The sequence below is a fragment of the Lagopus leucura genome, unplaced genomic scaffold (genome assembly GCF_019238085.1).
Source record: "Lagopus leucura isolate 7727_CA_CO unplaced genomic scaffold, USGS_WTPT01 Super-Scaffold_100004, whole genome shotgun sequence".
NCBI classification, from domain to species: Eukaryota; Metazoa; Chordata; class Aves; order Galliformes; family Phasianidae; genus Lagopus; species Lagopus leucura.
The window spans coordinates 36,824,923-36,838,000 of NW_024962264.1; the positions used below are offsets into that span (position 1 = coordinate 36,824,923).

General features: G+C 46.3%; 1 protein-coding gene across 2 annotated transcripts in view; it reads right to left on the minus strand.

The window, feature by feature from the left end:
• ALPK1 (alpha kinase 1) overlaps positions 1 to 13,078 on the minus strand; it is a 44,709-nt gene that overhangs the window by 27,239 nt on the left and 4,392 nt on the right. Inside the window, exons 2-3 of one of the 2 annotated variants that reach the window (XM_042871938.1) lie at positions 5,196 to 5,373; positions 1,267 to 1,421 (exon numbers count right to left, since the gene is read on the minus strand). In XM_042871938.1, coding sequence (XP_042727872.1) covers positions 1,267 to 1,421; positions 5,196 to 5,316 — 276 coding nt within the window. In that variant the 5' untranslated portion in view covers positions 5,317 to 5,373. Of the gene's footprint in view, positions 1 to 1,266; positions 1,422 to 5,195; positions 5,377 to 13,078 lie in introns of both variants that reach the window. The other variant, XM_042871939.1, reaches the window with a different exon arrangement.

Consider the following 13,078-nt stretch of genomic DNA (forward strand, 5'->3'; position numbering starts at 1 on the left):
GGGAAAAAAATCCCTTTTCCCAACTAATACTAATAATACAGGTCAAAATGTCAGTCTTTCTACAATTAAATGGAAAACAAAAAAGGTTTTCCCTTTTTCCCATGGTACAATAGCACTGGAATATAAATTACCAGCGAAGATGAAATAATACTTCAAAGCACACAGGGAAAGGCAGCACAATGTTTACAAAGTATTTTCAACCACACGACGAAGCATTGAAGCCGATGGTTACCAATGGACTTCAGGGGGTGTTGGTGAATAGTCTGAAACGAGCATGCGGTGGGATTTTAGGTCCCTATGGTCTATGACCCCATGATATGCTTTGTTTAACAAGGGCAGCTGCAGTTATCAACAGATGTTTCAGCAATAAATAATTGGTATCATCTCAGAAAGGACCCATCTACCTGGGGAGAAGGCATAATGCTGAGAACACTGCCCCTCTATTACCGCCGCATTAATCTCCCATCTATCCAGGTCTCTCCGGGAGCTTACTGCAGGTGTTTGTCCTGGGAGAGAGCAGACAAACGCTGCGAAGCCGGAGTTCTGAACAGGGATTGTAAAGGAGGTCAACCTCAGCCATAAATTTCTGTCGGAGGCCACACACACCAAAGAAAGAAAATAAATGCCCAGGGAGCAGCACCACCCCCCGGCACATTTGGGATCCCTGGGACCCATGGTGCTGGCGAAGGGATGTGCAGTGGGCACAGCCCTTAGCTTCCTGGAGCTCCTCATCACTGCCCAAAGCCATCATCCTCCCCAGGCAACACCTGCAGGCCTCGCGCAGGCTCTGCTGGGAGAAGTCTGCCCCTTGGGCAAGCAACATGTAACTCAGATAAATCAGAAAACAAGAAGCCATGGGAATTCCTTCCTGGTTTCTGATCTTAAAGATAGATAAAATATACACAGTATGCTTTGGGATCCCTCAGCACCTCCTGGATCCTGCAGCTCCTCACTCAGACTGGTGCCTCTTATGCACATGGAAGACCATTACATGCTTAACTTGCTTGCCTTGGCTTTGGCCAGCTCAGGTCCCAGTCAAGCAATTTTCTGGAAAATCACTAGAAAAGCATTTTGGCTTTATTACAGTGCCAGGTCTTCAGGTAATAAGCAAACACACATCTTGCTGGAAACAGAAGTGAGCAAGATGAATGGGCAAAGCAAGCACTCAAGCTAAACAAACAAGAAACTCCACACCTTCTCAGAGGAGGAAACCTTCCTGCCCCAAGCATCCCACGCTTCCCACAATAGCTGTGCTGAGCTTCATACCAGTAGATCGGGGAGCCTGGCACCAATCGTATCCTGCAGGTTGGTTTTGTCCTCTGGGCCCAGATCTTGCTTGTATTGCCATTTCTCTGGCACAAAAGGCCACTTCATTCCCTTCGCCTCCTCCAGAAGGGTTCTCAAGTCATCAGGAAGTAATGCTGGAAAAGACAAATTGCTGGTAAAGATACAGCAGTGAGCACAGCCATGATCCCACACAGAACAGCTGCATTGCACAAAACAGAGATAGACCTACAGAGCAGTTGGGCATAGATCTAAAGGGATGCAATGAAAAACAGTCAGATGTGTTTGAGAATGTTTAACTCATCATTTGGGAAAAAAAGTCATTGGTTTGAGTTACTCAGTCTAAAAAAAAGATTGAGTAACTCAAAGAAAGCTACAGGATACATTTTCCCTGAGCAGCAGAGAGATCATTGCTACAGCAGGAAGAAATTGATCCACATGCTTGGGCACTGACACTGCCTGCATGTGCAGAGCAGATCCCGGCGGAGGCTCGCACAGCCCTCTGTTCATGCACTGACCTGGCCACTGCTGGAAGCTCTTTCTTTGGAGGCAGTGTATCACAGTCATTCAGGTGAACTGAGAACCCTGTGTGTCAGGATTGCTGGGGCAGAGGATGCCAAGCTCCTGCATGCTATACCACAAGGCTGAAGAGCTGCTGCTGTGCCCTGAGCACAGTCTAGCTCCTGGGTTGTGCTCCCAGCATGAAGCATCGCCCATGTGCCATGAAGCCATTGGTACAATCGTGTCTCCAACCCATCTGACTGAGGAAGGACTGCTAGTGGGAGCACACAGCTGGAGCTGGGCCCGAATCTGTCCTTTCCTTTCAGCTGCAACCCACATTTAATTTTCTCCAAACAGCAGTGAAGCTGCAGCTCCTATGTACTGTACTAACCATAGGCCAAGCAGGCTCTCTGGCCAATAAATGTGGATTAGCAAGGATTATTGACCAGATGGGGTCAATGGTGATCATCAGGTGCAGATCTAACCCCTACTGGCCATTAATCCCCAGAAAAAATCCTGCTCAGAGACCATAATTTCTTTAATGAGATAATGCAAATAAATGTATTACTACCTATTTTTTAATCTATCTTTTATGGAGAATGGAAGAAAATAAACTGCGTAAGGATTCTGTTTTGTGCTCATATTGTAGTGCATTCATCAGTATGTTTTTCCTATGCAAAAGAGGGAAGTCTGATATGGAGGGCCAGTTTTCCAAAAAGTCACCTTTAAAAGATACATCACTTTTTCCAACACAAGTTTTCTCACTTGCTGATGCAGGTCTGGACACACTTCCCATCAGATCACAGCACAACTGCACTGCCCTGCTGGTCTCATATCACACCTTCAGGAGGCCTAGCCCTTCTCGGTACAAAGAAAGGAGCCCAAGAGGAAGAAGAGTTCCTATCCCCATGCATCTCATGGCTCCTGTGGTGATGGCACTGCAAAATTAGGTAGGAATAGGGGCACTCTGCCCCCTCATCAGGCCTGAAAACTGAGGTAGGGCCTGACCCTGTATGTAGGTTGGCCAAGAAGAGGCCAGCGGTTGAAGATCAAGCTTCCCAAAATCTTCCTCAAAAGAAGACAAAGAGTGCCTGGAGACAGTCAAGCACACTGATATTAACTCTCCCCGTATGATCCCAACAGGGGTGGGAGGATTTTGGGGGGGGATCTAGGGAAACAGTCATAGGGTTCTCACATGGACAGCCATTCTGTCTCCTCCTCTGCCATCTGCTCTTCCCACTCAAACTTAAGCTTTCTTAAATAACACCAAGCAGGAAAAGTAATAGTGTCAGAATGTACAAAAACAACCAATGGGATGATGTGGATGTTGGTATTCTCTCTGAAAAATACAGGTATTTCTGCTACCCAGTTCTTCCAGTCTCCCATGTCATCCTTGGTTAAGCCTTAATGCCCCTCCTGCCTGATGCACCAAAGAACAAAGAACATCTTTACTAGTGAAGTTTCACTCTCAGAGGCACCCCCAGCAGTCACTGTGGATGGACAAGAGGAACTCAGAGCAAGGTTTTCAGCAGGATCTGATCTATGAGCCCCAGCCACCTTCGGTGTTGGGCATTTGTGTTTGTTTGCTGGGCTTTGAGTCCTGACCTGATTCCAGTAGTCACCACTTGGAAATAAATGCAATTAGCATGCTAATGATATTAATTTGATATTGTGACATAGAAACATCCACTATAAGTACATGAAGTAGCTGGGGAGCTGGTATGAAAAATCCTGTAGCCATGAACTGAAATACAGGTGCCAGAACAAGAGTGCCAGCAGAGAGGGCTCTGAGGGCCACAGAAGCCACAGGGCCATGAGTTTTCCCTTCCAGAATGGGCAAATGGGTCTGAGCCCTGTAGGCACAGGTCCTGGGGAGATGGGAGATCATTGCAGGCTCTGATTGCCCATTTCCTCCAGCAGCTCACCTGAAGGGCTGCAGCTAATCAAGCAGTTATAAAGGCGCTGATTTACCTTAGCTGGAACTAAACTGATTATTTCTTGTCTACTGCAGTAATAGGAGAGAAGGGATGAGGAGGGTGAAGGGAAAAAGCTCTACCTGATTAGGAGTTCAAGAGCCTATTCTGAGGGGAGATAATCAAGCTTTAAAGAATTTGTGATGAGAAAACAAAGTAGCCTTTTGTTGAAAACAAAAAGAGAAGAATCTTCCAGCATCCCTGGCAGAAATCTACATGCCACCCTCCAGCACAGACAGGCTGAGGTGCTTCAGAAAGGGCGGCTGACCTCCCAGCGAGAACAAGGCGTGCGCAGAAACATATTTGAAGCAGCCCCGCACTCTGGGCAAACAAAGGGTTTTAAAGATCACATTGACGTGATGGTCAAGCCGGTCATGCAAGCAACACCAAACATTATTGGCTTTAAACTGGAAAAGGGATGGTACAGCAGATGCGTAATACAAAATAGAACCTGCATAAAATTCAAGTTTTGCAATTTTTTGCTGATGCCTGTACTGTTTCCCCCAGAAATATCAATTTTGTCCTTTACTGCATTGCCCTGTACTCACTGAAGTTATTTTTTGGTACGGCAGACAGCAGTATGTAACCTCTCTGCTCTGCACAGAACAGGTGTGACCCTCACATGCCCAGCAATGCAAACATGGCTCTTCATTGGTGAGCAAAAAAACTGGAAGTTACGTTGTGGAGCTCTCTGGAAGTCTGACTCTGGAGAAAACTGAACTGAGCCTGTCAGTGATTAGTATCAGCTGCATTTCCACCAGAATTAGTAAGTCATTTTTTAAAACCTCCCTTACTACCACAGCACTGAAATAAATGTTTCTAGCCCACAGTGCTAGCACTGAAACAAGTGAAGAGCTCCTCTACTAGTGCCCTCCCTAACTACTGCTTCCCTTCCCGGTTATTCATTCCAGCCATTAGCTGACATGGGCTTTCCTTTCAAGAGGGATACTGCAAGTTTTTTCTTTGGACACCACTTACAGAGGTCACATGCATTTTACGAGATAAAGATTCAGGCAATGAGCTCTTTAATATATCAGGAGAAGCTGACAAACAGAGAGGGCCCTCCCCCAGCCCCACTGAAAGGAGAGGAAATATGTGCCCTTATTCAGAAGTTGCATCCTTTTTCTTTTTTTCTTTTTTTTTTCTTTCTTTCTTTTTTTTTTTTAATAACTGAAATTTATGTGCATCAGCAAACTTTCGGGCATTGTTCTTCCCCAACTAAACTGTTCCTTACAGCCTCATGTTTACTGAAGCCTAAAATTAGAACTGACAGCAATTCACCGCAACAAAGTGGGCTGCTTTCCCCTGCCTACCCGCAGCCCACGTCCCATTCACTGCCCTGAAATCCAGTCGTCTCTTGGCTCTCATCTGCCAGGAGCAGAAAAATAGGGCATGGCTAAGGAGCGGCCGCCCGCCCTGCTGTCCCTGGGGCCTCACCTTGGTGCCGCTGGTATTCCTGCTCCTCTTCCTCACGGATGTCTGCCTTGGCTGACAGCAGTGCGGCCAACGAGCGCTCACAGTCCTGCAGCAGTGCGGCCACTGCGCCATGGGTGTTCATGGCCACCGCTCCGTCTTGGCTACTCCAGCTGAGAGGGCTCCTTTGAGGTGGAGGGACCTGCTGAACAGATCAGGAAGATGGCTGAAGCCCCTTCCAGCAGCACCAGTGAGCGCTGGGGGAGCCCTAGGAGCAGAGGCCTGCCTGATGGGTGCTTACGGCGTTGCCAGTGGTGGAGCAGAAGGAAAAGCTTTCTGCCTCAGCCATCTGAAATGAAATGTGTGGAAATATGTCTTCCATTCTTTCCTGTGCAACAAAACAAATCTGATCGTTCTCTTGCTTAATGAACTCCTCCCATAATTCGAAGTGATGTGGTTGGAAACAGCCTATGAAAATATTTCTGAAGTTGGTGAAGCTGTAGGCTTCAGGAAGGGGAAAGCAGAACGGCACGCAGCCAGGCACAGCTGGCTCTGTATCTCATCAGCTGAATTCTCCTCTGCTGCAGCTTGGGGTGGCTGGATCCCAACTGGCAGCACCAGGTGGCCTGGAGATCAGAGAGCAGAAGCAATGAGCTCATGCAGAAGCAGAGGGAGGCAGGTGGAGTGAGGTGGGGCTGGCATTCATCAGCATGGAGCCCAAGGCAGGGGCCAGGCAGCGGGGCTGTGCTAGCACTGCAGATGGATGGCAGGAAGAGAAGAAATTAAACGGGGACACAGAGAGGAGGTTGGGGTAGGATGCAGTGCCAAGAGCAGCTAGAGTGTGGGGAAGGCAAGCATGAAGTGCAAAGACCCTCGTCCAAACCCAGGCATGCTGGGGCACTGCCAGGGCATATCAGCTGCATCCCACTTCTGCAGGGTTTTCACGCCAGCCATAGCGCATGGGGAGCCATGTGTGCATCAGTATTTGTGGAGTATCTGCTATGTGAACAATGGCTCAAGCAATGGGAAAGTGCTCTGAGGAGCGGCACAGGTTCCATCACTGCATTTGTGACTCTTAGCTGGCCAAGAAAGTGACTGAAAAATAACCCATCAGAAAAAGCAATCTAATAAGATATAGCATTCAGGTGAGGGTACTTAAAACAGATTAAAGGCTTCAGTTCCCATCCCTCAACAAAACACAGAGGTGGGATTTCTGCTATCAGCCCTTCCCTTCTTTGCTCTCCCCAAGTTACACCTTGCTTTTTCTCCAACTACTTCTGTATTGTACATGCCTTCCTGAGAGAGGTATTTTCTGAAAACAGGCCACCTGTGGGCATGGAGGCAGCACACAAGCACAGGGCAAGGTTAGCTGAGAGCTGTGGTGGCAGCACACAGCTGTATGGCCGTGGGCCCTTCCTAGGGCTTTTCTCCCATCTTAGCTGAGGAATCCAGCTGCAGGCATGGACACAGAGCAAGAAGCAGCCAGAGGCATGGTTGGAGACAGCTGCAGCATGGTGCTCTAGCAGAGTGGCAGCCCTGCGATGTAAGGATGTCTGAGCTTGGTGACAACAGCCAGACATGTGCGTGGGGCAAGCCAAGCCCTCTCCTCCCACCCTTCTGGGTCTAGAAAAGCCAGACTTGTTGCTGGATACCCATTAGGGAAAAGAAAAGCGTCTGCCTTTGCCATGATCGCTGTCACACACCTATGCTAGCGTTGCTCGCTCTGCTCTCCATGCCGACATCTGCTAATTGATTCATCTGATTACACAGCCCTGCGTGGCCACGGCTGTCCCATGAGTACCTCCCAGGTTTGGATGGAGTGTTCCTGCCATCTGGCCCTGGCTCCACTCCTTTGTGTAATTGATTTCTCCCAAGTCCTGTCCCCGAGGAAGCTCTCTCCAGAAGCTGTGGTGCAGATGCAGCTCAGACCCACAGCCAGGCAGGCAGGAGGCTGCTAACAGTGTGCAGGAGCATGTCACAGCCCTAGCAGGAATATGTCCATAACCAGATGGTGTATGACAATGTGCTGAAGCTGAGACACTTCACAGAAAAAAAAAAACAACAAACCACAGTACTAAAAGCATCCAAGCTTACAGACACCCTCCAACGTGTCTGTGTTGCAGCGACAGCCCTGCTCTAGCCTAACAGGCAGCCCATGGAGGGCTGCAACCTGGGCGAGCGTGTGGGGCTGTGCTGTGACGCTGAGAGTCCCGTGGCTTTGTGAGCCGCATGGCGCGCGAGCTGCACAAAGAGCAGAGGGGGCTTAGTGGGGAAGCTTAAATTAGTGTAGAAGTGCAGCACGTGGCTTGCTGGGATTGCAGGGATTTAACTCACCGGGAAACTGCTGGATCCGTAACAGGGATATAGGCAAGGCGGCAAGAGAGAGGTTTTTCTTCAAGTATGTTTTTTCAAAGAACTAAATAAACAGTGAGGGCACTTAGTGTAATAAATAGCGATTTACGGCAGCAGGAACAACAATGTGGTGGAACCACACAGACCAGTGCAATAAACTGCACGGTACACTCAGAAGCAGGACAGCCTTTTGAGACCCGTTACTGGGGGCAATGACTTGTGTCATAAAATCAGATGAAAATGCACCAGAGAGCTTTAAACTTCAGCAGCATCCTTTGCACAGATGCACGCTGTAAGCTGTGTTTAGTAACAGCTGCAGCTCTGTGCGGCAGCTGAGAAATGAAAACCCTGCAGGCAGCACGTGGCAAATGCAGGACCTGAGAGTGGAGCTGAGCAGCAGAACCAGCACAGTTCTGGTGAGCCCTAGGACAGTCACTAGTTGGCTTCCTGTCACTGCTGATACATCTCAACAAGCAGCACTTTAAGAAGTTATGCTGAAAACTGAAAGTAGGTCCAAAAATGACTCCACAGCTGTCTACAGAAAAGTGCTTTCTAAAGACACACCACCCACTACTACAAACACCTAGACACACCTACACTACGTTGGCTGCCACTTTCAAAACATGTAATAAAGACCATTTTATATTACAGTGAAGATTTGGGCAATCAATGCAGTTCAAAGCAGAAATGATGGAAATAACCATCTGCACCATTTCAGGTTAGAGCTTGGGTTACAGTAACTTCTTGCATCAAGTATGATGACCGAAAGTACAAAGATCTCAGGGAGAGGGGAAGCATGTTGCTGCAGATGCCTCTAATGGGAGCTAGGACTCAGAACAAGAGGGAAGGAGGGGAGAAGGGAGGGAAGGTCTGAGTGGGCCACAGAGAAATGATCTCTTCAATAAGAAATGGGCCATACTGTGACACTTTGGAGCCCTTGGGCTAGAAGACCAAAAGGTCTGTCAAGAGAAAGAAATTTTTTAAGTTATACTGTGGACAGGAGGGAGTCCGGGAGTTAGTTGGGCCAGTGTAAAATTACAATTAACTTCAGAGGCTCAAGTAAAGAGAAGATGCAATTGATGCACTGAATGCAGCAAGCATAACAACCATTTGTTTCTCAGACAAAATTATTTAGGAAATTTTCCATGGCATTATTGTCCTGAAACACAAATTAGAGATCATCAGAGCTTTTCTCTCTGAAAATACATTATCCTAATTTCCATCTTACTCAGGCTACCCTCCAATTCCAGGGAGACTAATGAAGAGGAAGCAAAGACCTGATGAGTTCCACGCAGAGGCTACATTTATGGATTAATCCCAACAGGGAGCAAATCAACCTTATTCCCAGAGTGCTCTGTTGGGACTCAACACAATCAGTTGAGGACAGGGTAGTTATTTATGACTGAGGCTGTTTTGACTTTCAAATAAACATTTTAATTATTTTAAGTGCTACACTGGAACTTAGAGTACGAGTCCTGTTTTAATTTAGATGGCGGCCTTGCCTTGCTCTCCTCCCTCCTAATCCCAAACCACTCCAGTCATTATGATACAGTGCCAGTGATCCTGATCATTATGCCTGTGACATTTGAAAGCGTGGACCAAAAGCAAAACCCACTGGTCAGGCTGCTAAGAAGAAAGCCCACATGCTCTGTACCTGCAGTGAGGCGGTCTAGCTGAGATTTGTGTGTCTGCCATAGCTTGCTTTACCAGTAGCACGCCTTGGCATAGAACTAATGCACATGAAAAGAGCATCCTAATAGGGGTACCAACTCTAAAACCCATTTGCACACCCTGATCCATCCTTGTGCGATATTTTCTATGCCAGCCTTTCCAAGCAACTATCAGTTTCTGTCAATAAGAGAAAACCTGAACATTTATTTTACCATCAGCACATAGCAGTGAGCACACATGTCCAGGGCACCCCCAGCTCCCCACCCCATGGATTTGTGCAGATATTTTCTGCAACCCTTCCCATTACCTGTGCCCCAAATAACAGGCTTAGCTTTGTTATCAGATTTGGCGACTTAAGGGAGAAGAAAAAGCAGAAAAGGAAAACTTGCTTAAAATGATTTAGTCTCATAGCAAAAGTTTCACCAACTGACTTAATATTATCCTCTATGGAAAGAAAATCTGGTTCCCTGCTTCAATATACACACATTTGTGCTTTCCTAGAGCGTTTACCTTGCTTGCCAGTATGCGGAGGCTGTGCCACATGAGAGAGACAAGATGATGACCAAACAACAGCAAAATTCATTTGCTAGTGGATTTATTTATTTATTTTACTTCTCTGGCTTAAAGATGAGATGTTTTGTTTCAATAAAGCTGCATATACCGACCGACATTGGCTGTATTAAAATAAGGAAGAACCTCAATCAAAGAGCCTCTCCTAAGGCAAGCTTTCTTGTTAATATGCACCAACATGAAAGGCTTTCTTTTCATCCTATACAACTACAGTGTGTGTAAATTGCAGGGGGCTCATTGGCATAAATCTTGGCTGTGACCTCTGAGGTAAACTGGATTTACATTACTTTCTGACAAGAATTAAATGAAGGCCTTGTGGATATATGAACAGCCTTCTAGACTGCAACAGATGGGCATGAATGTGCTCCCTAGGCAAACTATCAGTGACATCTGTGTCCTCCAAATTCTGGTGGTCTCAGCCAATTAGCAGGCAAAAGGGAAAAAAAAAAGGCAGCCTCTGCACAGCTACCCCAGTCAGTGCCGAGCAGAAGTGCTTCTGTTTAGAAATGGGATCAAGAACAGCCTCCAGCAGCAAGGGGACAGTTATCTGACCGGGTGCAATGCAAGGCAGCACAACAGAAAGCACTGAGGTAATTAGAAAGGATATTAATATGGATACGGGATAAATCCCAGCCTTGGCTGAGCCTGTGAGACTAAAGTAATGGGCTGCAGTGATGGATTTACATGGATAGGACAACAGAGTTCTATCCACACTAAACACAGAGATGGGTCCAAAGTGCACTCAGTGCCTCCCACAGCCAAGCTAAGCATTAAGGAGCCCATCCCCACCCCTGTACACTCTCAGTAAACCCCAGTCCCCCACAGCAACAGCTGCACCCAGGCATGAATCCTGCTGGCACAGACCTGCCCTGACGGCAGAGCCACCTCTGCCAGGTGCCTCTGTGACGTAGCCAGGCCTGAATCCTCCCCCTGCCACACACAGTCTCCCTTGTCCCAGCTGATAACCAGGTCTGACACCCAACAGTGTGGGCGCTGGGCAGGCAGGGCTGTGGGGTTGGAACATGGTGCCCATGCAAAGCACCTGTTATTTAATCCTAATGGTGACTTCCCAGAGGTGCCATTTGGGCTGTTTCCCCTCATCTCTGCTCTGCTGCGTGCTACTAGGGGATGCCAAAAAAGGGAATAATTGAGGGGCAGATCAATAAATTATAAAGTCCCAAAAAAAAAAAAAAAGGACATAATGAATTTGGTACAGCACATATTTTTAGATCAAAGATGCCTTTGAAGTGACAAACCCTTAATCCATAAACCACTGAAGCACTTCCTTTCTCTCACAAACTACTTGTTGTCAAATAAAATGGAAGTTAAGGAAATTATCTTTATCTGAAAATGGCCAAAAGAAGCCATCATCTAATGACAGCCTTGTCAAAATGACAATTGGGGAAATTGTTAGGCAGGCAAGGCCTAACGACAAGAGGAATAAGCTTGCTGTTTGCTCTAATCTGGTCAGGCAGGCCCCACACAATTCTGCACAGCTTGCCGTGTGAAACAGCCGAGTCTTTGTCAGTGTGAGCAAGGGCCAGGAGGACTTCTCTTTCATGAATATGTATCACCACCCCTCTATGTCTATAGAGAAAGAACCTTCCAAACACCAAAATAAGAAATAGTTAAATAAAACAAACCATCACCATTTTAAAAAAATCTTAAAGCAACAAAATCCTAAACTATGGAGTTGTGCCAGGTGAAAACTATTAAGCAAGGAAAACCGATATTTTGGAAAGGGAGTCAGAAGCATCTTCTTCCCAAAGGATTTTTTGGGTTCAGACTCCAATCCCCAGAACATGGGGAGGAGGCACTTCAAGTCATCACAGAAGCAAAATGGCCTGTTGGGGTACCTGAAGTCTATCACTGTGTTTCATATGGGGCACATTTTCAAATGTGCTGCTTTGGGGTCAAAGCCCAGGTCACAATCACCTACAGGGATGCCACATGTCCTAGGAAGCATACACATGCACAGCATCAAAGATGAAGATAAATCCATGCATAATAAACATCGTACAGTGCATTAATGCAATAACAGCGGATTCCTCAACACACAAAACTCAACAGAGGCTTACAGAAGAGGTCCAGTGCTCACCAAAGAATGGATTTCTCAGAGGTATTCAAGACCTTCTACAAATAAAATCCCTTCCAACTCAAGACTGACAGTTTGAATTTTTGGTTCCCTTGAAGTTTTGGAGCTTTTTAAATATATATACCATGTAAATCTTCACAAATTCAAAAAACTAGCATAAAACTGGAGGAGAATCACATCAAGACTACTGGACTGCCAGTGGAAGCTAATGTATAGATAGAAACTGCCTTTAAAAGATGAAATCTCTCAGAAATATGGTATCTCTGTAAGACTGATGCTGACACACATTTAAGCCCAAACGTACCATCTAGAGCAACAGAATGGCAGGCAGGGTAGGGATGCAGTATTGAACCATGACCATGCTTGTTATAGAAAACCCAAATGAAGCCGTTTTAAGATGCAGTGGGTTTTCTCCCTGCTGGAGAGCAAGGACACTGTTATAAAGCATTCATCAATGTTTGAAAAGTTACATTCAAAAGTTTGTTTTAAACTTCATTTGTAAGACTGCAAACCAGATATTTCTTCTCTATGGAGAGATTGTGGTGATACTAAAAACTTCAGTTTTTTCTCCAAACAACAAACGGAATATAAAAGTTTGACTTCCAGCAGAGATATCATGACACAATGCTCAATTTTGAGGGTTTACAATATTATGCAATGTTTGCTGTAGACATTACCATTTCATTAGCATACTCTACTTTACATGAAATCCAGCAATGAATGCTGTCCCTGATCTAAGGCTAATCCTCTTTAAAGAGCTACAGGGTATATTACATGTGGCCACAACCACAGTTGTGCCATGACTGAATCACTTTGAAGCCTATTGAACAACGTTCCCTTGTGAGACTATACACAAACCCCTAAACCAACGCTCCCTGTGCTGTAAAATTCTATTTTACACTGAGATTTTCTGTAAGGGGCAATGCTGCCCTAGTCCCGAGTGAGGAAAGAGGTACAAGGCTGCCTTCCCCACATCCCAGTGACAATTTGTGACTGGAGCATATATGCCTGAGGTAATACAAATACAAATACCTATCTCCTAAACACCACATGACAGCTCACAGGGATGCTCTGTCTCACAGACTGGTTTCTGAAATTCAGAAGGTTACCGTGGCTCACTCCTAAAGACTGCCAATATAACCCAGAATGGGAAGGAGATGGAAGGTGATGGAGCAATGACAATGCCACACTGATTGACCAGAAACTATAATTACAGCTG